This window comes from Lytechinus variegatus, chromosome 18 (assembly GCF_018143015.1).
Source record: "Lytechinus variegatus isolate NC3 chromosome 18, Lvar_3.0, whole genome shotgun sequence".
Taxonomy (NCBI): domain Eukaryota; kingdom Metazoa; phylum Echinodermata; class Echinoidea; order Temnopleuroida; family Toxopneustidae; genus Lytechinus; species Lytechinus variegatus.
In genome coordinates, this window is record NC_054757.1 from 9,369,460 (window position 1) to 9,391,593 (window position 22,134).

The window sequence follows — 22,134 nt, forward strand, 5'->3', positions numbered from 1 at the left end:
TTCTAATGAATTTTTATAATCTTTAATGGATTTTTCTCAAACCTTCACCAATATTTTTTTATATTTTTCGCCTGCTATTTTTATAGCGAACTTTTTCTTAAGAACCTTAAAATGAATGGTCCAGGAGTATCTATAATCAAACAAGTTTATTACAAAATTCCATCAAAGTATATGGGATGAAAAAAAAGATTTTGTTTGATTTTTACAAATCAGTTATAAACAGTTTCGATCTTAAACTCTTAGGTGATATGCATATGAGATAATTGATCACACACTATGTTATATGAAATATGGAATATTTCAGTTTTTGCAATAATGATTTGACAATAAGAAATCTCTTCACTGAATCGCATTATCTTTAATGTGTGTGCTTAGACAGGTCGGAATACATGATAAAAAAAGGATTTTTTGTATTTTGCTGTAGCAAAAAAAAGGTAGGCCTATACACACAGTGCGTGGGAAATGTCATTTTCCCTAGATGAGCCTTATTTGAGAATTGACCAGGGTGGTGTTTCATAAAGCTGTTTGTAAAGTTACACACGACATTACGAATGACTGGAACCTGGTCTTAAGCAGAAGTCAGCTACATTGGGATATATCATATAGCACAAGAAAGGGTCACCAGTTGTGCGTAAAGTCATTCGTAACTTACGAACAGTTTTATGAAACGGGCCCCAGGACTGGTTTGAAAAATAATCATCGACCAATATAATATATATAGGCCCATAGTGAAATGAGATTCACAAAGTCCCCATTTTACCTCAGATTTTTAGGCCCTTTTATGTAAATTTATGTTCAAATTTCTCTTTATTTATCCAGAGAAACTTTTTTGGTTGGGTTTTACTCGACTTTTTTTTCCCCTCAAGTCTAGTTCTCAGTGTCCCTGACGGCCAAGCGGGGGTGCTGATGGGGTGCAGTGAAGCACTCACCCCTATGTAAGATTTCTTTTTACTGGGGGTGCTGCATATCTTATACACAAGTAGGCAGCACCCCAACAAAAACGGCTAAGCTTGGTCTATGCAGCTGCTAAAATTGTCATTTTTTTCTTTTTTGGTGGGCCGGGCTTTCATTTTTTCCAAAACCACAAACCCTTCTACTCCTTTAGTTTTTTTTTCCCAATGCCATTTCACTGAATTTGAATCATGTCAGGGCCGGCAGGGGGCGATCGCTCCATGCAACAAACTTCATGGGGGGGGGGGTCGATTTTCCCTGAGCTCCCCCATCTCCAGTTTCACCTGATATTTTTTTTTCTAAATTTCTCTTGTATGTGTGGAAAAAGAGAATACTGGAGTGATACTTCGATCGATCTCTTCACTCTTTTTATTTTATTGTTTGTTTTCTTTTTTTTTGGGGGGGGGGGGGGGGGGGGGGGGGTCGGGTGTAAAGAATGCCAACATTTTGCTAAACATAATGGAAAGCTTTTTGTCTCCCCTCCTTGATAAAACCCAAGATTCTCAACTAAGAATGAAAGGGCTTATTATAAAAATGCAGGCAAACGTAATAAAAATTTCCCAAAAATGTCTTATTTCTTCGATCTTTTTTCGACTGATCGATGCGAGAGCAAGTGCAGCGAAGCCGAATCGAAATAATAAAGGAATAGAAAGAATGCGCCCTCTACGACCTTTTCGACAGTTGTGAAATTTCCCTCAGACAAACCTGAGAGAAAGGTTAGAAATATCCACTATAATCTTGAAGTTTGTGATGTAATATGAGAAGAAAATATAATTTAATTGTTTTTGGATAGTTTATTCTTCATATTTTGTATTGCATTCCACCATTTATTTTGTAAAATAGAAGAGCTGACCCTATATATTATTTGTACCTATCCATGTTCGTCGTGAACCCGTAGTGTAAGCTTAAGTAATGTGTACATAATACAGTAATTGCACTCGCGTACAGTAGAGGCGCACGGCCAATATGGGAGACTCTCTCCCATAGGTAGCCAGGAGGCGTTCTGGGGTAAAAATCATAGTACTATTCGTACCTTTTACCCCCTAACGCCAGGCGCTTGCAGGTATAGGGCCGCACGTCGGAAAGGAAAATGCAACTATACAAATGCACCAAACAGCGCCTTATAATTTGAATCTGACGTTAACACTTCTGTACATGGGTATAAATATCGGTTAGGAAAGTTTGGTATGTTTGGTAATGAAAGGGAACAAAAATCGCAGAAATGGGATGAAGAAATAAAAGTAGAAGAGAGTTTCCTACTCACATTTGTTGTCTTCGCCATCTTGGATCCATTGTTAATGCAACCTAGTATTACGTGACGCTTATAGAGGGCGGCAAAATCAAGTGCTAAAATGTCCCGCTTCAACCACTGAACCAGGGGGGTGTTTCATCAATATTGTCACGCGACAACTGTCAGCGCTGATAGTTGTCGCGCGACAATATTGATGAAACACCCCCTGGTTCAGTGGTTGAAGCGGGACATTTTAGCACTTGATTTTGCCGCCCTCTATAAGCGTCACGTAACTAGGTTGCATTAACAATGGATCCAAGATGGCGAAGACAACAAATGTGAGTAGGAAACTCTCTTCTACTTTTATTTCTTCATCCCATTTCTGCGATTTTTGTTCCCTTTCATTACCAAACATACCAAACTTTCCTAACCGATATTTATACCCATGTACAGAAGTGTTAACGTCAGATTCAAATTATAAGGCGCTGTTTGGTGCATTTGTATAGTTGCATTTTCCTTTCCGACGTGCGGCCCTATACCTGCAAGCGCCTGGCGTTAGGGGGTAAAAGGTACGAATAGTACTATGATTTTTACCCCAGAACGCCTCCTGGCTACCCAGTTAGGGGAGACAATCTCCCACATTGGAGACTTGCTTTGCAAAAGGACAAAAGAAACAACACCAACAAAAACATGATTTTTTCCACCAAAAATTTTGTCTCACTGAGGTCAGAAGCCCATTTGTTTTGTGTGTGGATGACAACAAAAATCCTTATCAAAACAAAAGTAGACGGTGAATTTTTGAAGTAGATGGTGAAAAGGGGTAATTTTTCATGAGGAATCTGCTTATCACATTTTTATTTGCCGCCAAGGTAATCCTTTTGCAGCAAATGTAAACAAAGGAAATTGATCTCCAAAACTGGAGACTGTCTCTGAAATTGGATACCCAAATTCTTTACAAAAGTCTCTGAAAGTCTGATATTGGAGATAATCTCCCACATTGGAGACAGTCTCCAATATTGGCCGTGCGCCTCTACTGGCGTAAGATGGCTACGCCGGTAGGCCTAGTTGAACATGGAAAATAAGATCGGCACGAATTTCTAGAAAATTACACTGGTCTCAGTTGATAATTTTCAATATGTTCTCAAAAAAAAATAGTGTAGAATTTGAATTTAATCAAATTTGGATCAAAATGATGACTGTGGCATCATTTTTTCGGTGTTTAGTCAGAAGTCGCCACTCTATACCCGGTATTCATGGTATTCACTGCTAATTTGCCATGCCCTTGCCCATATCCATGCACTACTGTTTATTTCGTCAGCGGCGGTGAAATACGATTGCGAGCATGACGTGCGCACACACTGAGAAGAGAGGTGGCCATTACTAAAGGCTTTAATAGTAAAGGATTGAAGTGGAGTTATTTGAACAATGATTGAGACATTTGAGTGAACCTGTTGTCATTGATGGAAATAATATTCGATGATCTGATGATGCTGTCCGGATTGGAGCGAGGTGCTCCACCGCGGTGAAGAGACTGCCTGGCATGGTAAATAATGGGGGCATCCCGGCATGTCTTGTTCTTCTTAAAGTTTTGCTAATGCTAGCATGCTATGCCAATGGATAACTGAAGTTTGGAACTGGAACAAGAGATCTGCCAGCTGCGAAGTGATGCAATGTCGCTAGGCCTTGTCTATGTCCGACTAGCCAGGCGGCTTCTACAATCTACAGAGTAAAATCATTTACCGGTAGGCCTAAACGTAAGCCAGGTAGATCTATCCTATCCATTCATGTGCGTGTAGGCCGCCAAAACCTGAATTAGATTTCTACTTTCCTTCTAAATCTAAAAGATCTAGCCCTAAATCATGTACATGGGAAATGGGATGCAACTTCATAATTTCCGACATTTCTGCGCCATCGATAACAAGAATTCATCCAAAAATTAGAAAAATATTACAAGATGGAAGAGACTTGCCCGATGTTTACGCCGCCATCTTGTTTCCTATTGTTCTTCGCCAGCGTTACAGACGCGTGCTTCGCGTAAGTTTTCTTTTTTCAATCTGAAAATGATTGCCCAGCATTTTTTTCAAAGAAATTCCTATAATTTCTTTCAATTTTATGAGATATTTGGTACACTTTTTTTTCGATGCACCGATTTTGCAATATCTGCACCGGCGCTCGATGACATTGATCGAACACAGATTTTAAAATCGATTCGACTCAGGCTTAGTATTTATGGTGAAATTTGTCAAGTTAAATGTTTTTTAATACAATTGAATAAATTAAAAAATATTCCACTACATGTACCTTACACATGATGTTTTTCAATCATGTTTTGAACATGAACATGCTTGACAGTGAGATGGGAAAACCAGGATTTCCAACTTGACTCATGCGTACCGTTATTTATGATTATAAATCATAATCGTTTGATATTAAAGGAGTTGGTTAGTGGCATCCCAGATCTGTGAATCAACCGCACCAATTCATTTTACCTAGTGCTGCAGCCGAACCGCCGAACCGAACGGAAGTTCGCCGAACTTGGCACTTCCGGACCGAACCGAACCGAACTCAAAGGCCTGGTTCGGAAGTTCGGTAAAAAAAAAGTATGTTTGTATGCAATGCGTGAATGCGATGACTACATAGATTTAAGTATAAAATCAATAAAATATATATTGGTTAGTGATTGTGCACGAAGAGAATTCCACTCAATATATTTTTAAAATCCACTATGATAGCTCCCATCTTGTCTTTGATTGAACTGTTATCAACTTAAGAATATTTTATTAACATAAATATATTTTTTCTTGATAAAATGAGGGGGCATTTTGAAGCTAAACTCGGTATAAAAGTGTGGTGTAATTACGTATTGCCGTAATCGATCGTGATCGTAATCGGACCTAATCATTTTGTATTTAATAAAGAAAAAGAACCAGACATAAATTCATTCCTCGTAAATGACAAAGTATGACAGTTTCGGTCTCGTGTTTGATTAAATTTTTATCATTTTCAATTTTTTTATAAACATGAATAGGCCTGGGAGTAAACATCGATTGATCGAATGGTTCGATTGGCATGCCGCCATTCACCAATCGATTAGCAAAATTTACACTAATCGAATGTTCGGCAGATCCCGATTATGACGTTGGGATACCTCTAATACCCAAGTAATAAAAATAAAATGACAAGAAAACAATGATGACAGCTGTTTTTTACAGGTTTAAAAATTATGTTACCGAGGTAATGTTTCAAAAATTATCAATGATTGTATCACATTCACAGTTACATACCAACATGATAGCGCTCCGAAAATGTTAATCCCACCCGACCTTGCCCTCATACACAAAATAAGTCATTGTGTGCGTGCACAATAATAAGTAAACACATAACCAGCTCACTTGAGCTGATTGGACCTTCGGATAGCCAATGAAACTTTGGGAAACAAAGAAGCGGAAGGCATGTGGTTCCCTTATCAGGAAAGGTCATGACTTCAGAAATGAATTGACCCCTCCCCCATCTGTGTGTGTGTGTGCGTGTGAGGGAAAGAGAGAGGGAAGGATAGGGGGTGGGAGCCGGAGAATTTCTTTCATGTTTCAGAACAATGCAACCTTTTTTATATCCCCCTCAACCAATGAAAACTACATTCCAACACGCGCCCGCCTTCACCAGTACTTTCTCGACTAGTCTCCAAAAATAGACCCAGTTATACATGTAGGTTCAAATGATAAAAAAATCGTTATTTTGAAAGGTATTTCACATGAAATATTTTTTTTTAATACATGTGTAGCATCGTGGGCAGTGCCACAAGTGGAGGCGGGGACATGGTGTGGGCAAGGGATGAAAATTTTCAAGTGAAATGCTCCACCTGGGCTCAGTCTCAAAGAATATACTTCATGAATGAGTTGTTTACGTCTTTGGACTCGGCGGGGCTGATTCATTTATATGCAGGGGTGTGGCACTTGGAGGGATGAATGCATAATACCAGGGTACCAGTATTAATTTAGGAAAGATTTTCATTGGGACAATAAACTGAAAGATTTAATCTCATTTCATGAAGTTTCTTTTGATATAAAAAAATCATGGAGAAGGGGGAAAAGGGCCTCATTTATGCTAAACATGTGACTTTGATGGAGATTTCTTCATGGGGGGGGGGGGGGTCACCATAAAGTAGGACAACTATTGTGACTTAAAAGACGTAATTCCCGACGAACAATCGAATCATTCAATTATTTTTCCAGGAAATAATCGAATGGTAATAATGACAATCGTCCCAGGCCTAAACATGAATATATTTTTTCCTTATAAAATGTGGGGACATTTTAAGCTTAACTCAGTTAAAAAGTGTAGTTGAATTACGTATTGCTGTAATCGGATGTACATTTAATTGAAAAGACATAAATTAATTCCTTGTGACTGACAAAGTAATGGTAAAGTATATTCCACCTTCTGAAATTTCCATATTAATATAAAAGATAAATAAATAAGAGATGAAGGAATGAGGGTGAAAAAAACAAAAAAGATAAAAATTCAAACCAAATCAACGCATGTTCCCTGATCGATGTTCCGGAAATGGTTGGTAAGGAAAGTTGAAACAGGAAGTCCAAACAACCTGCTCTCGGTCGCTATTATACAGGTAAAATTCGTATTCCAAACTTGAAACGTTTTTCCATTGTCAATATTTTCTTAAAAGTGGTTTAATCTGGCCAATTACTGAGAATGAAATGATAAATTATCAGTTCCGTCTTAGTTCTGACGATCAACGCCGAGTGATTTCACAACACTAAAATATGCAGTACAGTCCCATGTACTCATTTTCGTGTTAGAAATATGTTTGAAGTCACGTAGCGTCGATCTTTCTGGACCAAGAATGGACTGATATTTATCTTTTTAAAGTAATTCATTGACCAGATTTTACCACTTTTCAGAAAATAGGGACTTTCTAAAACACTCGTATTCTTTGGAATGTGAATTTTACCGGTATAATAACAGTTGAGTGGAGGTTGTTTGTCTACTATTTCGACATTCCCGATTAGGCTTGGGAGCCAGCGCCGGGTAATCGAGTCTACCCGATTCTCAATGCCAGAGTCGGGGAGTCGACCCTGATCTCTGGAGACTCGAGTACCAAGCGGCGGCGGTTCTGAGATAAAGGGACTCGAGTCTTTGCCATGCTCTCTCATTCATGGACGAAAATCGGCCCCAGCGCCGAATCCAAGCACTGAGATAAAATAAATGTGGAATTTGGAGCCGAAGAGTCACATACTTCGAGCAGAACGTTTCTCTGTTTGGAGCCTGCAGTATACCTTGTGCATGAGGCTCAGTGTGCATTGTGTGTACTGTGTATGTACGTGTGTGTATGTGACTGTAAAATGCCAGTAGAGACCACGTGCGTTGAGTTGAGCGACACTTGTGATTGTATCATGAAAGTTAGTGTATTGGGATTTGTGTGTGGAATGTGTGAGAAGGTGTAAGATTTTGGCTGACTGAATAGATGATTGCTCCCCCCCTCCCATTTATGTACACTCTCCAGCCCCATGCCGATCCTTCCCCCAAAGCTTCTCTCTCCTCATTCCTTCTTTTCTTCCAAACTTTATTTCCCTTTTATTCTTGTTAATTTCTCCTTTTAGAAGTTGTAATTCACTACGAATTTCATTATAATTTTAATGAAGTGTTTATCACCTCTTGTTTATAAATATTTTTATATATCTGTTCAAAATAAGTTTACTTAAATTCGTTTTCCTTATTTTATATGCAGCATATACCCCATGTTTCGAAATCAATGATAATCTTCAGGACACTAAGTCTCCTAGCTCTTTTATTGTCTCCCCTTTGAATTTAAATGCATTGATAAACATGCATTCTTTATATTACTATGCGATATATCTTTATTTGCATATCGCTTTGAGTGAATATCATGTTTATTAACCATCCTTTATACTTTAATTAATGATTGAAACGTACATGTACACATAAAACTACGCATTTTACATTTTGTTTGAACAGTAAAGGTATTGTGGGCTTCGAAGGTTCTACTGTATTTTTTCCTTTCCTGAATATTTCTCATCTGGAAAATGTCATTCGAGAGTGTCAATAAATATTTTTGTGGGGAGGAGAAATGAAGTAGTTTGGAGGAGACAACCCCCAGTGGAGGGGGTGTTTAGCAAATAATTTCGCTTTTGTGGTCATTCCCTCCTGTCAGTTGCATTTTCTTTCATTCCAAAATCCCATTGATAACGTTTGCTTGCTAGTCTTAAATGAGAGTCTTGCCTTATTGGAATATTGGCGAGAAGTTAATAATAAAAAATGATGTTATTGTTCTGTCAGTAATAAAAGTAGAGATTCAACAATGGATATTTTTCAGTCATATTTCATTTAATCTTAGTTATTTTAATCCAAACATTCATTTTTTTTTTAATGATGAATTTCACCTTTGACTAGTTCGCCATTTTCTTAAGTGACTGAAAACGTAGACTATAGTCCCTCAATTCAGGGACATCAACCTTCGCCAATTTGTTTACAAAACTTTCTTTGTCTCCGTCATGTATTGCACAATCTTGAGAAGCACATGTTTGGAAATCTGATATTCTTGCGGTGGTGGGGGGGGGGGGGTACGAGATTGCCGCCCTTTTTATTCTGTTTTGGTTTGGCTGCCACATGGCCTCTCTCACTGTCTGGAGAAATAAGGTCAGGTAAAATTTGCAAAGACGTGGATAAGTTCATTTCAATTAGAGGCTTTGCGAGGCTTCCTTGATGGATGATTTGGAAATTGGCAGTTTTGGTTCTGGTAGGCCTTTTTAATTTGTCTAGAATCTCTAACTGATACGAACGCTTAACAATTTATAACCTTCATGACATATATCATTTGTATAAATAATTTTTAAGTCTTTTTAAAATGTGTCAAAAATGTATGTACGAAGGATATTTGTTCAACTTAATAACATTTGCAGGTATGTCTGTATGATAAAATAAATTACCTCAGAACTGTACAAATTAAGAACTTTCTTTTTCTTTGACATTGTCTTCAGACACGAATACAGATCTTTCTAGATTAATTTGACAAATAATGGGCTAAAACACTAAATAGTAAACACGCAAAGCTCACATCAACCAAGTATCAAACGTTCAAACTTGGATTAAATCATGGAGATTCTACCTCCCATTAATCAACTCAGATATCATTCAAGCACCAAAATCAATCTATCATCACAACACTAAAATCGGAAACAATCACTTCAAAGAAACAATGCGAAGGTCAAACCACGGTGAAACATGTGCTGTGTTTGTTATCTTTGCAGCGAGTTGATCTTGTGATGATGGGGAAAGAATTTTTGTGTGTGGTAACTGTGGTTGATGTTTGCAATGCAGTGAGTTGGATCTTGTGATGACTGGGTAAAGGACCAGGGAGTTGGGAGAAGAACCGAAACAAGCGTACACCGAGATAAAGGTATCAAGTGTAGGGGCATAATTGAGGCATTGTCTCAAAGCTCATTATCGGCGCTGGGAGTCGACTCTCTCTGGAACCGACGCCTGGGGCAAGAATCGGAGTCGACTCTCGCCAAGACTAGAACCGCCCAAGCCTATTCCCGATCAACACTTTCCAATTTGAGAAGCTGCGTTGGCAATGACATCGTAATCGATCACGATCATAGCTACATGAAATAATCGTGAAAAAAATATTCTGATCTTTGTAATTCTGTTTCTGTCCTGATTCTCTCGTTATCAATATTTTTTTCTTTTGATTTTTTTTATTTTCATTTTAAAAATGAAAGTAGAAATGACTTATTTTTTGTCAATCAAAACAAAAGAAAGTTCAACAATTGTCTTAACTATTCTTTTTAGAAACAAAATTTATTATTAATACATGACGGATCATGCACGACATTACTTGTTTGTAGGTCGGCGGTCTTTATTTTTTATGTGTTAAATTTAATTTGGCATTTATTGCCGAACCCCGAACCGAACCAAAGTTCGGAAAAAAATTGCCGAACCCTGCCGAACCGAACCGAACCCGAACATGCCGCCTGACTTGCAGCACTAATTTTACCAGATTTGGGGGTTTATGAGAGAGGTTAAAATTAATGTGCTATACAAGATTTCAGGCTGTACATGAAATGCGAGACTAATTTTTACCATTTCGAGTCAGAATGATGAATATCTGTCTATTTATTGCAGATGTGTTCTAAAGATCTTGTGGTAGGCCAAGTTATGGAATATGGTTAGGGTAAACAAAAATCAGAATGCTTCAAAATTTGATCTCCCATTGGTGAAGATATTGTGTTAATATTGTTAGAGGTTCGCGCTTCAAAAAAGAATTGTTATTGGATCTAATATTGAAAACACTAATGTGGAGAGCTTTCTCTGGAACTAGAACACTATAGCTTTGGACAAGAAGGAGTTTCTACATGCTATTCTGGATGTAATCATAATGAGACAGTATCAGTACTCTATGTTTGTCTGACATTAAGTGAAGGCGTGGCATGGCTTTGCTCTTTTTTGGGGGGGGGGAGGGGGAGGCAGTCACATGTACATGTAGCCAGTGTGCTTCAATTAGAAGGCTAGGTCATGCCTGCATTTTTGTTTTGATATCTATAATATAAACTGATAATGATGTTGTGATATTGATATTTTATCCTTTACTGTATTTTCTCCAGCCACAAGATGGTGCAACGACTCAGTTTCCGCCGTAGGCATACCTACAACACCAAATCCAACAAAGTCAAAATGTGAGTAGAATAAAGTGTATGTACTAGTACTGTTCATGTTAAACTAAGCTTATTAAATCATTTAAAGGTTCAATAATTTTGTAGTGTCAATTAACTATTACAAAGATATTTTTGTGCGAATAAATTTGATAGAAATTTGATGTTGATTTAAAACCTACTCTTTGAAGTAATATAGGAGCGCCTTGAGCACCTAACAAGGTGGATATGTGCGCAATATAAATATCCTATATTATTTGAAGTATTTTTGTTTTTAAATACTGAAATATTTTTCATGTAATTTAGGTAGGTGTATTTCACAAAGTATTAAGATTGTATCCTCACTATCCTGTAATTTTTGTCCCAATCCACACTTCAGAAATATTTGTTCTCTTGAAAGAAAAACAATATTTTATTGTTTTTTGTTTTGTTTTTTTAGTTTTTGCAACTTTGAATTCATTGTCAGATTTGATGTTTAAATTGTTTGGGGGGATGAAAGTTGTTGATAAAGGATACCGGTATGTAAAGTCATTTGTAAATATTAGCTTTCACAGTACATTTTGTTAGTGATTTGATCTGCTGGAAAGTGAGGGTTCTGCAAGGACCTACACTCCCCTCCAAAAGTTTGGGAACACCTGCCTTCAGTGTATGTTTTTTTCAAACTTTGATAGACTTTACTGAAGCTAAGCCTCATAGTACAGCTGTATTTTTGTCTTAAAGTGAAGGCTATACACCAATGTACATTTTATCATTGATTCAAACAAATTAAAAGCTCTTAGGAGACGTGCAGCTGCCAACTGCCAAGGTGGGCAGGCTACCAGTCAAGATGGCATTCTCTAAAAAATGCTAACTTCTTTTAACATTGTTCTGTTTGGGGTTCTATTCTGAAATTTTTCCCATTATTTTGTGATGTCCTCAGAATTTGTTGCTCAGTATTGTTCATAAGACAGTTAATTTATGGAAATCTGCATCTTTATCCTGGAAAACTGACATCTGAACTTGACAAATTCCTAATCCTTTAAAGAAAATGCATGAAAGTGGAGTTGACATCAGTGCAATTCGAAATTCATGAACTCAAAAGTTATTGAGAGTTTTTTACACTTATTCCAGTGCACCTTCATTCATTTTGCCTATTCAGTTTTTCTTAGTCAGAAGTCAGTCACAAAATTAAAATGGCTAAGACAAGACAGCTTTCTTTGGAAACACGTCAGTCAATTGTAGTTTTGAGGAAAGAAGGCTACTCGATGCGAGAAATAGCCAGGAAACTCAAGATCAGTATCCATGCTGTTCACTACAGCCTGAAATGCAAAGAGGCCACTGGGTCTAATAGGGACAGTAGATGAAGTGGTACGCCAAAACAACATGTCCTGCTGAGAGTAATACATTCGGGTGAGCAGTCTACGCAACCGTTGCCTGACTTGCCCACAGATTACAGCTGACCTCAACAACACCCGTGAGATGCCTGTATGTTCTTCAACTGTTAGAAGACGCGTCTCTGTGGAGCAGGGCTGATGGGCCGTGTGGCTTCAAGGAAACCACTCCTCAAAGAAAAGAACCGGAAGAAAAGGCTTGCTTGTGCTAGCAAGCATAAAGACTGGTCTTTGGAGCAGTGGCAGAAGGTTCTTTGGTGTGACGAATCAAAGTTCGAGGTGTTTGGCAGCAAGCGAAGTACCTATGTGAGACGGAGAAAGGGAGAAAAGATGCTACCCCAGTGCATCAAGCCAACTGTGAAACATGGTGGTGGTAACGTCATGGTTTGGGGTCGCTTTGGTGCAGGAAAGGTAGGTAGCTTGCACAGAGTAGAGGGTATCCTCAACCAGCACTGCTATCATTCAATCCTACAACGGAAGGCCATCCCTTCTGGGAAACGCCTGATCGGAGAAGGATTCGCTTTCCAGCTAGACAATGACCCAAAACACACGTCAAGTATATGCAAAGACTACTTGAAGAAAAAGGAAGAGAAACAAGTCCTGGAAATCATGGATTGGCCGCCCCAGTAACCAGTAAATAAATGAGTTTCCATGATCAAGAAAAAAAACTGACGCCCTTTTGATTGTTATTGTGGTTATTTAAAAGAAATATATGATTTATTGTCTTTTACGTTTATACAATAAAATTTATTTAATTTTTTTTCCATATCAGTGGAACACTGAGTATTGTTAAATTTTATTTTTGTGTCTGACTTCTGACTAGGAAAAGGAAAAATGAATGAAGTTGCACATGTATTAGTGTAAAAGCTCTGAATAACTGCAATAACTGCATGTTATAAAATAAGTTAGCATTTTGAGAGAATGCCATCTTGACTGGTAGCCAGCCATTTAAGAGTATAAATTTGTTTGAATCAATAACAAAATTTACACTGCTGTATAATATTCACTTTAAAACAAAAATTCAACTGTGCTATGAGCCCGAATATCAACAAAGTCTACCAAGTATATAGAAAACACACACTGAATGCAGGTGTTCCCAAACTTTTGGAGGGGAGTGTACAAAAGAAAATATATTGCTTAATATTTTGATTAGTGTTCACTAACTTCTTTTTCTTTCCCATTCCTAACAGTGTAAAGACTCCAGGTATGTATATTTCTCTTTCTGATTCTATTTTTCTTAGCAATATAACAGAAGTAGATAATGTAACAAGGTATGGTTTTCAGGTAGAAGTCTACTCACATGTATATGATTATCAAATGAATTCGAAATAATTAGACTGCTGAATTAAAAATAAAAGCATTAAGACCAATAAGAATTAATGAATGATGTGTAAGAGATTGCATGTGTGATATAGGATGTCTCTGTCTTAATAAGCCCATATATGCTCTAGCAATGTATATTAATGTGTTGATGCAAACACTAGTAGTTTCAATTAGTTGGGGGGGGGGGTATTCAAATTAATAAATATAAACAAAGTTTACTGTATCGAGTAGGGTATAAAAAAAGGAGAAAAAATACAGAATTGTTGTCTGTTGTGGTGCAGTGGATAAGTCTCCAGGCTTGATACCAAAGTGTATCTGGTTCAAATATCTTCTGCAGCATTGATGTCCTTTGGCAAGACATTAATCTACATTTGGTACACTCAACCCATGTAAAATAACTGGGTAGCTAGCAGGAATTCCTTGAAATGCTTGGGTGTTGAAGGCTCATTGGGATAAAGCTAGGGTCCTTTATAATTGCGTCAATCGAGTTGTTAGATAGTAAGTTCTGATATTATTACTTTGTATGACTGATACAGGTGGCCGCCTCGTCTACCATTACCGCAAGAAGAAGCCTGCCCCTGCTAGATGTGGTGATACTGGTGTCAAGCTCAAGGGAGTAAGTCACATCTCCTTCGATACCCTTTGCCAAAGTAATCCAGGGGCCCATTGCATAAAAGTTAATATCATGGTACTATGGTAACTACTGTGGCAACAAAGCTCAACAGCCAATTAGAATCAAGGATTTCAGGGAAGTTACCACTGAATGGCAAAGTCACTATAATAGTAACTTTTATGCAACAGGCCCCAGGGCCTTGTCTTACTGAGCATGCTATTAATGTGATCACTCTCAACTATGGAAATCCATCAGTGTCATAATTCTTCAGTATAAAATAAACTCAAATTTCCTTTTGGAAAGAAAGAGGAGCACATTCATTTGTGAGGACAATTTTGTATTTATGATGATTACATGTACATCATATTTTGAAAACCTTTGAACAGACATCATGATAGTTAAGCCTGAGTCGAATCGATTTTAAAATCGGTGTTCGATCGATGTCATTGAACACCGGTGCAGATTTTGCAAAATCGGTGCATCGAAAAAAAAAAAAAAAATACGTCGGCCGGCCGATTCGTTTGGTTTACACAATCATCAAAATATCAGTAATGTCCAACTTTACTACTAGTTACTTGATTTCTATTGCCCCCAAAATGAAACCGAATGAGTAATTATGATGCTATTCACCATTAATTTGAAGTTTATTTCGATCATAGTTCGAGTCTTACTCGTCTGCTCGTGCCGAGATAATTTATGCACGATGAATTCATGAATGGAAGTCATGGCCACCGATCGTGCATGCGCAGTACTGTTCTTTAATCAAACCAGAAAATGGCCGGAAATTGACATCATCATCGTAAAATAAATCTTGCTTTCATGAACAATATTAAAATCATGACCATAGAACATTATTTAATCGTAATATTTAACAATAATTTGCATATGATAATCATTAATATGAATTTAGAGCTTGATGTGAAACGTTTGTATTTCGTTTCAATGGCGGACATCTCATGACGATCGACTTGACTTCTTGAGTCGAGCTAGTGCACTTGTCTAAAAAAATAATCATCACGTCAGGATTGATTCTCGAACATTGTCTACATGCAAAAACTCTGTTCAAGTTCGTAATATCACCATATAATAACATTTAACATGACAAAACAGAGAAAATTGCGTTTGATATTTTTTCCCATCAATTTGAAGCTAGTTTGTGCCCAATTTTGGGCTCTGATTTCATGAATGGGAAAATATGTCATACGTCATCAAACACGCATGCGCATTGTGCTTATTTTCTCGGAGCTTGGAGGAGACGTCCAGAGATGGAATAACAATAGAAATAATCCCAGTATTATTTCTTCCATATGAACATAACATACTTTGCTGACATCGTCAATAATATAGTTTAGATGAATTTAGGGCTCGATTCGAAACATTCGTATTTATTTTGATCGCATGCTCAATTGCGTCTAAAAAACTGGATTGTCATTATCAGGATTAATTCTCGAACATCGTCATAACTCATATTCCACAATCTTTCCTCACAATCGTTATATCAGCATTGAATAGCAATTCAAATGACCATCCAGAGAAAATTACGTATTTATTCCCATAAATTTATTTGGAGCTCATTTTGGATCCAACTACACAATCTCAGGCAAGTTACAGCGCTCTCCGTTGATTGCACTTGTTTGCTGGCGCTGACGTCAAGCACGCCTGTCGTTTCGGGAGAGTGAGTGTACGTGTACGGAGCTGCGGACGGGGCTGGTGAATGGACTGCGAATGCTAGTCGACCGAAAATCATTCGGATCGACTCTGCGTGATTCATGTCTTTATTATTGTTTCATTTTGAACTTATATGTTGTCATCTGCAAATATCATTGTTGAAGATATTTTGGGAAGAATTCTGCTTTGGTCCCCGGCCTTTTTTGTGTGTTTTGTGATCATGGGAAATACAAACGAACTTTGCTCTGTCATCTGCTTGTGCAACGCTCACCCGGCCAACGCCAGCGCATACCGTCAGTGCGTAGTGCATATGCAAAGCGCATCGCATCGACGCAAAAACAAAAGACTAAATTTTCCCCGCCTTCAATATTTGATGCATCGATGTTCGATCGAATTAGAGCTGTCGAACACCGGTTTTCAAAATAATTGATATGACTCAGGCTTAACGTGGAGTTGATAGTTTTCCCTAATTGAAACCAATTTGATCAATTACAACTATTTGGAAGATAGGGCCAAGATGGTCTCTGTACACAATTGTTGGGAATCTAGATAATTCAGTAGTTAACTGGTTAATGTTGATTCACTTTTTTTGGTTGCTCAAGGAAGGGGTAGCTTCCAGTTTGAAGTCCCTGTTTTAACTGGGCCCTGTTTTACAGAGTTACGATTGATCCAATCAATTGTAACTATGGAAATCTATCAGTGTCATAATTTTTTGTGCAGGAAATTTGCAAAATGTCAATTGTAAACAAAGGAGAAAACACCAAATTGTCAAGAAATCATTGGATTTATGGATATACATTCATTTCTAGAATTTCTCTAGGAACAAACATGCATTTTATATGTTGACTTTGCTGGCTATCCATACATGTAGTTGTGATAGATCAGATCAATCGCAATTCTTTGTTAGAGGGGCCCCAGATGTTGTAAACTCTATATTATATGTCAACCTCCCCAAGTGTGATGAACGTAGGCGGATATGATTATTTCTGAGGTATCTCATATTAAGGAACTTGAGATGGTAAGATAGGAAGGAAAGCACGCTGAGTGAGAATGTGCGATACCTTCAAAAAAAAATGTGGCCAATAATGGCACAGACTACTGCAGAATGGCCACTTGGAGTTGATCTTAAGCTGTTGGTCTAATAATGGCTTCTCAGTTACAATAACTCAGTTAAATGATGATTTTCAAGAAAGTCTTTGTGAAAACTTCTGTTTACATCTCTGTTTTGTATATTGATATGAAGCATGTTTTAATGTTGAAAAAAAAGGTACGGTGGAAGAGCTGGAAAGAGTTAGTAGGGCTAAACAATATACTCTCGGGAACTTGGTAGTAGAATTAACCATAATAAGGGGAGACAAAATGATTTATCTTTGTGTGTAACTCTTTGTCAGGTTCAAGCTGCCCGCCCTAAGAAGCTCATGGCTCTGTCAAAGCCAAAGAAGAAGGTCTCAAGAGCTTATGGTGGATGTCTCTGTGCAAAAGCAGTGAAACAAAGGTAAGATACATCTGCAATTCGTATCCTTTTTTTTTTACTTGCAAAAGGTCTATTTCTCAGATTGGTTATCTAAATCCCCTTGGTCTACAATCAAATTGGTCTAATTACTGCTCGGACTGGTCAATCATTATTTGGTTTGATATTTCCTTGGTCTGTCAGATAGCATAATTCACAAATATGATAATCCCCATGGCCATGTTGTCTTATTTCCACTTCATCTACTTATTATTTTGAATATATTTTATCAAATAGAAGTATAATTCACAAACTGACCTTGTACATGTAATTGAGTAGACTAAGGCATGTTGGCACAATTAGATATTATTAGACAAAATAGGTATAGCTTATACTTAAGCCTGAGTCGAATCGATTTTAAAATCGGTGTTCGATCGATGTCATCGAACACCGGTGCAGATTTTGCAAAATCGGTGCATCGAAAAAAAAAAAAAATACGTCGGCCGGCCGATTCGTTTGGTTTACACAATCATCAAAATATCAGTAATGTCCAACTTTACTACTAGTTACTTGATTTCTATTGCCCCCAAAATGAAACCGAATGAGTAATTATGATGCTATTCACCATTAATTTGAAGTTTATTTCGATCATAGTTCGAGTCTTACTCGTCTGCTCGTGCCGAGATAATTTATGCACGATGAATTCATGAATGGAAGTCATGGCCACCGATCGTGCATGCGCAGTACTGTTCTTTAATCAAACCAGAAAATGGCCGGAAATTGACGTCATCATCGTAAAATAAATCTTGCTTTCATGAACAATATTAAAATCATGACCATAGAACATTATTTAATCGTAATATTTAACAATAATTTGCATATGATAATCATTAATATGAATTTAGAGCTTGATGTGAAACGTTTGTATTTCGTTTCAATTTTCAATGGCGGACATCTCATGACGATCGACTTGACTTCTTGAGTCGAGCTAGTGCACTTGTCTAAAAAAAATAATCATCACGTCAGGATTGATTCTCGAACATTGTCTACATGCAAAAACTCTGTTCAAGTTCGTAATATCACCATATAATAACATTTTACATGACAAAACAGAGGAAATTGCGTTTGATATTTTTTCCAATCAATTTGAAGCTAGTTTGTGCCCAACTTTGGGCTCTGATTTCATGAATGGGAAAATATGTCATACGTCATCAAACACGCATGCGCATTGTGCTTATTTTCTCGGAGCTTGGAGGAGACGTCCAGAGTCTATGGAATAACAATAGAAATAATCCCAGTATTATTTCTTCCATATGAACATAACATACTTTGCTGACATCGTCAATATTCTTAGTATGACCATAAAATCTTGTTAAATCGTAATAATTTAGATGAATTTAGGGCTCGATTCGAAACATTCGTATTTATTTTGATCGCATGCTCAATTACGTCTAAAAAACTGGATTGTCATTATCAGGATTAATTCTCGAACATCGTCATAACTCATATTCCACAATCTTTCCTCACAATCGTTATATCAGCATTGAATAGCAATTCAAATGACCATCCAGAGAAAATTACGTATTTATTCCCATAAATTTATTTGGAGCTCATTTTGGATCCAACTACACAATCTCAGGCAAGTTACAGCGCTCTCCGTTGATTGCAATTGTTTGCTGGCGCTGACGTCAAGCACGCCTGTCGTTTCGGGAGAGTGAGTGTACGGAGCTGCGGACGGGGCTGGTGAATGGACTGCGAATGCTAGTCGACCGAAAATCATTGGGATCGATTCTGCGTGATTCATGTCTTTATTATTGTTTCATTTTAAACTTATATGTTGTCATCTGCAAATATCATTGTTGAAGATATTTTGGGAAGAATTCTGCTTTGGTCCCCGGCCTTTTTTGTGTGTTTTGTGATCATGGAAAATACAAACGAACTTTGCTCTGTCATCTGCTTGTGCAACGCTCACCCGGGCAACGCCAGCGCATATCGTCAGTGCGTAGTGCAATATGCAAAGCGCATCGCATCGACGCAAAAACAAGACTAAATTTTCCCCGCCTTCAATATTCGATGCATCGATGTTCGATCGAATTAGAGCTGTCGAACACCGGTTTTCAAAATAATCGATATGACTCAGGCTTACTTATACTGTTAATTAGATAATTTGGAAATGGCATGGCCATTAGACCAAATGGTTAGATTAACTGATTGTAAACGAACAAGGATTATACAACCATTTGGGTAAGACCAAAGTGGTTAGCAGGGTTTCTATATAATTATTTCCTGAATAAATAAAGTGTTAGGATTTATTCTAATCTATTCTTCTTTGGGTGCACACCTTTATTGATTTAGCGACTATGTTACATTAAATATTGAGAGTAAGAATAGAGCTAGGAAGGGATATTGTCATGCATAACCCAAAGTTATTTGGCCGAGACTAAAGGCCACCGCACACCTTGCGATCTGATCTGCAACTCACGCATGCACTTTTTGCTTTTTGGCATAGCATCTGAGAAATTGCGCTTACTACTGCGTATGCGCGTTGTTTATCATAATACGCGTTAGGCAACTCTGCTGTCTGATTGGCTGGAGGTTGGATTGAGCTTGCGATCCAGTCTTTAGGATTCGACATGTCAAATTCTTCCGATTTTCCTTGCGACTTGTCTCTGACCGGTCTGCGATGCTCAAGCTGATAAGAGCTGTGACGTCACATCTCCCCTCACCCAGTCGCAAGCCAGTTGGCGACCGGTCGGGTCGTAAGGTGTGCGGTGGCCTTAACATGCATGTTGTCCCTCTGCATTTTGCCATTTCCCCTGGCCAAAGATATTCCTGAAGACTCGCATATTTTCATGTTGGAATGAGCCATGGTTTCATCATTCGCAAAGAAATATGAATTAGTCCTGTGTCATCATTTGCTTGTCTTTTCAACTTTGTTTGATGAGTAACCTGCACAGTGTCACCTTTTCTCTCTTCTACATCCCTCTATCTTTCCCTCCCATCACCTTTACAGGATTGTTCGTGCTTTCTTGATTGAGGAGCAGAAGATCGTGCATAGAGTACTCAAGGCCTCGCAGGGAAAGAAGAAATAGACGCCTAGCTTGACTGTCATGGGGGGAAGGGGCACATTACTGTCATACTCAATTTAGTCTGTACAAATAAATATTGTGGGCACCAGCAAAATAATTTTTTACAGTAGCTTGATGTTAGTTTGGAGATTGATAGCAGAGGCATTCATGCTTGGATAAAGTATGAGCATTGTGGTTTGAATGTGAGTGCCTTGTGATGTTTGTTTCCTAAAGTTTCTAATATTTTTGTAAAGCTGTGCATAAAGCTTGGCATGACCTTACGGATGGCTGTGCTCTAAAGTGTCATGATGTGGGCCAAATGATTCCTTGATAATTTTATTCATTCCAAATCATATAATGACAAAAATAGAATATACACTTTGGACTAGAAATGTATGATAACTGTAGAAATACGACAACATCTACCTGTTACAGCTTTAGCTGAAGCAATAAAAACTAATGGAACTTGTTGACTTAAAAATTTTCAGTCATTCCTAATGTTCTTCATAACTTCATTCATGCCTTCGGCATACCTACAATTCTATGGACCTATATGGATTAGAATAGTCCGATCACTCTAAATTCAGTTTGGAATCATTTATAAGTATCTCTGCCACATTGGATTTATTCCATCATGATGACTTTAGTGAGATTTCTAACTCTTGTGAGGATATTGCATTCATAAACAGATTTGTTGTGTGAGCAACATATCTTTCTTAATGGAAATTAATCTATAGGGATAGCTAATGCTGAAGCGCCGTGGTGTAGCGGTTCTGACTCTTGCCTTGTAATCAGAGGGTTGTGTGTTCGAATCCCACCATAGCCTAGCGTCCTTTGGCAAGGCGTCAGTCCACAATGTGCCACTCTCCACCCAGGCGTTGAATGGGTACCCGGGAGGATGCGAAAGCCTATGTAGTATGCCTAGTAATTGAGTCTTGGAACTCTTGTTGGAATGCTCCTCAGCGAGTGGAGAAGGTGCATAGATGGTATGCGGGCATGCAAGGATCCGATGACCAGGGTAATAATAATATACCTGTAAAGCGCTTAGAGACATCGTTCCGATGTGTTAAGCGCTATATAAATATGGTATAATATATTCCTTTATTTAATAGAACCCTATTTTATTAGCAGAAATCCCGTGGTGGTCTTCATGCCAAGCATTGACCCAAAATGTAGCCCATTTTCTGCACCCCTAGATTCCCAGTTTTAAAGCGTGACCCTTTGATGTCATTGTGGTTACTAAAACGATGGTGGTTGTGATCATAATGAGATGATTATGATGATGATGGTGATGGTGATGATGAAGATGATGATGAAGATGATGGTGGTGGTGATGATGAAGATGATGAAGATGATGGTGATGATGATGGAGACAATGTTGATGATGAAAGTGATGGTGATTGTGGCCATGATGAAGATGGTTATGGAGGTGACGATGATTGAGATGACAAAAACTATGATAGTGATGATGGCAATGAAATTGAAAGTTCTTGAGCAAATCGTACTTGATCAGTTTTCCATCACTAATTTCTCTGTGAAAAAATCCTGAACACACGTCAAAGGAAAGAGTTCACCCCTCAGTAACCACAAGAATAATTTTCAGAATTTGTTTTGTCAAATTAATTTCCAGTGTTTTGGCTGTTCATTACAATAAGCCGGATAAATCCTGACAATTCCCATTCTTTCATCATTTCGAGTTGTGTTGAAAACAAAAATGATTTTGCAACAGTATGGGTGAGTGCACATTGAAATAAGAGAAGTTGGTCAAAT

The 22,134-nt window shown here is 37.9% G+C and overlaps 1 protein-coding gene across 1 annotated transcript; it reads left to right on the forward strand.

The window, feature by feature from the left end:
- The first annotated feature begins 1,573 nt into the window (after positions 1–1,573).
- On the forward strand, positions 1,574–20,465 carry LOC121431925 (60S ribosomal protein L34-B-like). The gene is made up of 6 exons (XM_041629703.1): positions 1,574–1,667; positions 10,825–10,896; positions 13,433–13,446; positions 14,102–14,181; positions 17,238–17,341; positions 20,310–20,465. Exons 2-6 carry the CDS (start codon positions 10,832–10,834, stop codon positions 20,386–20,388), a joined length of 342 nt encoding a protein of 113 aa, XP_041485637.1. The 5' UTR covers positions 1,574–1,667; positions 10,825–10,831; the 3' UTR covers positions 20,389–20,465.
- Positions 20,466–22,134: the final 1,669 nt, after the last annotated feature.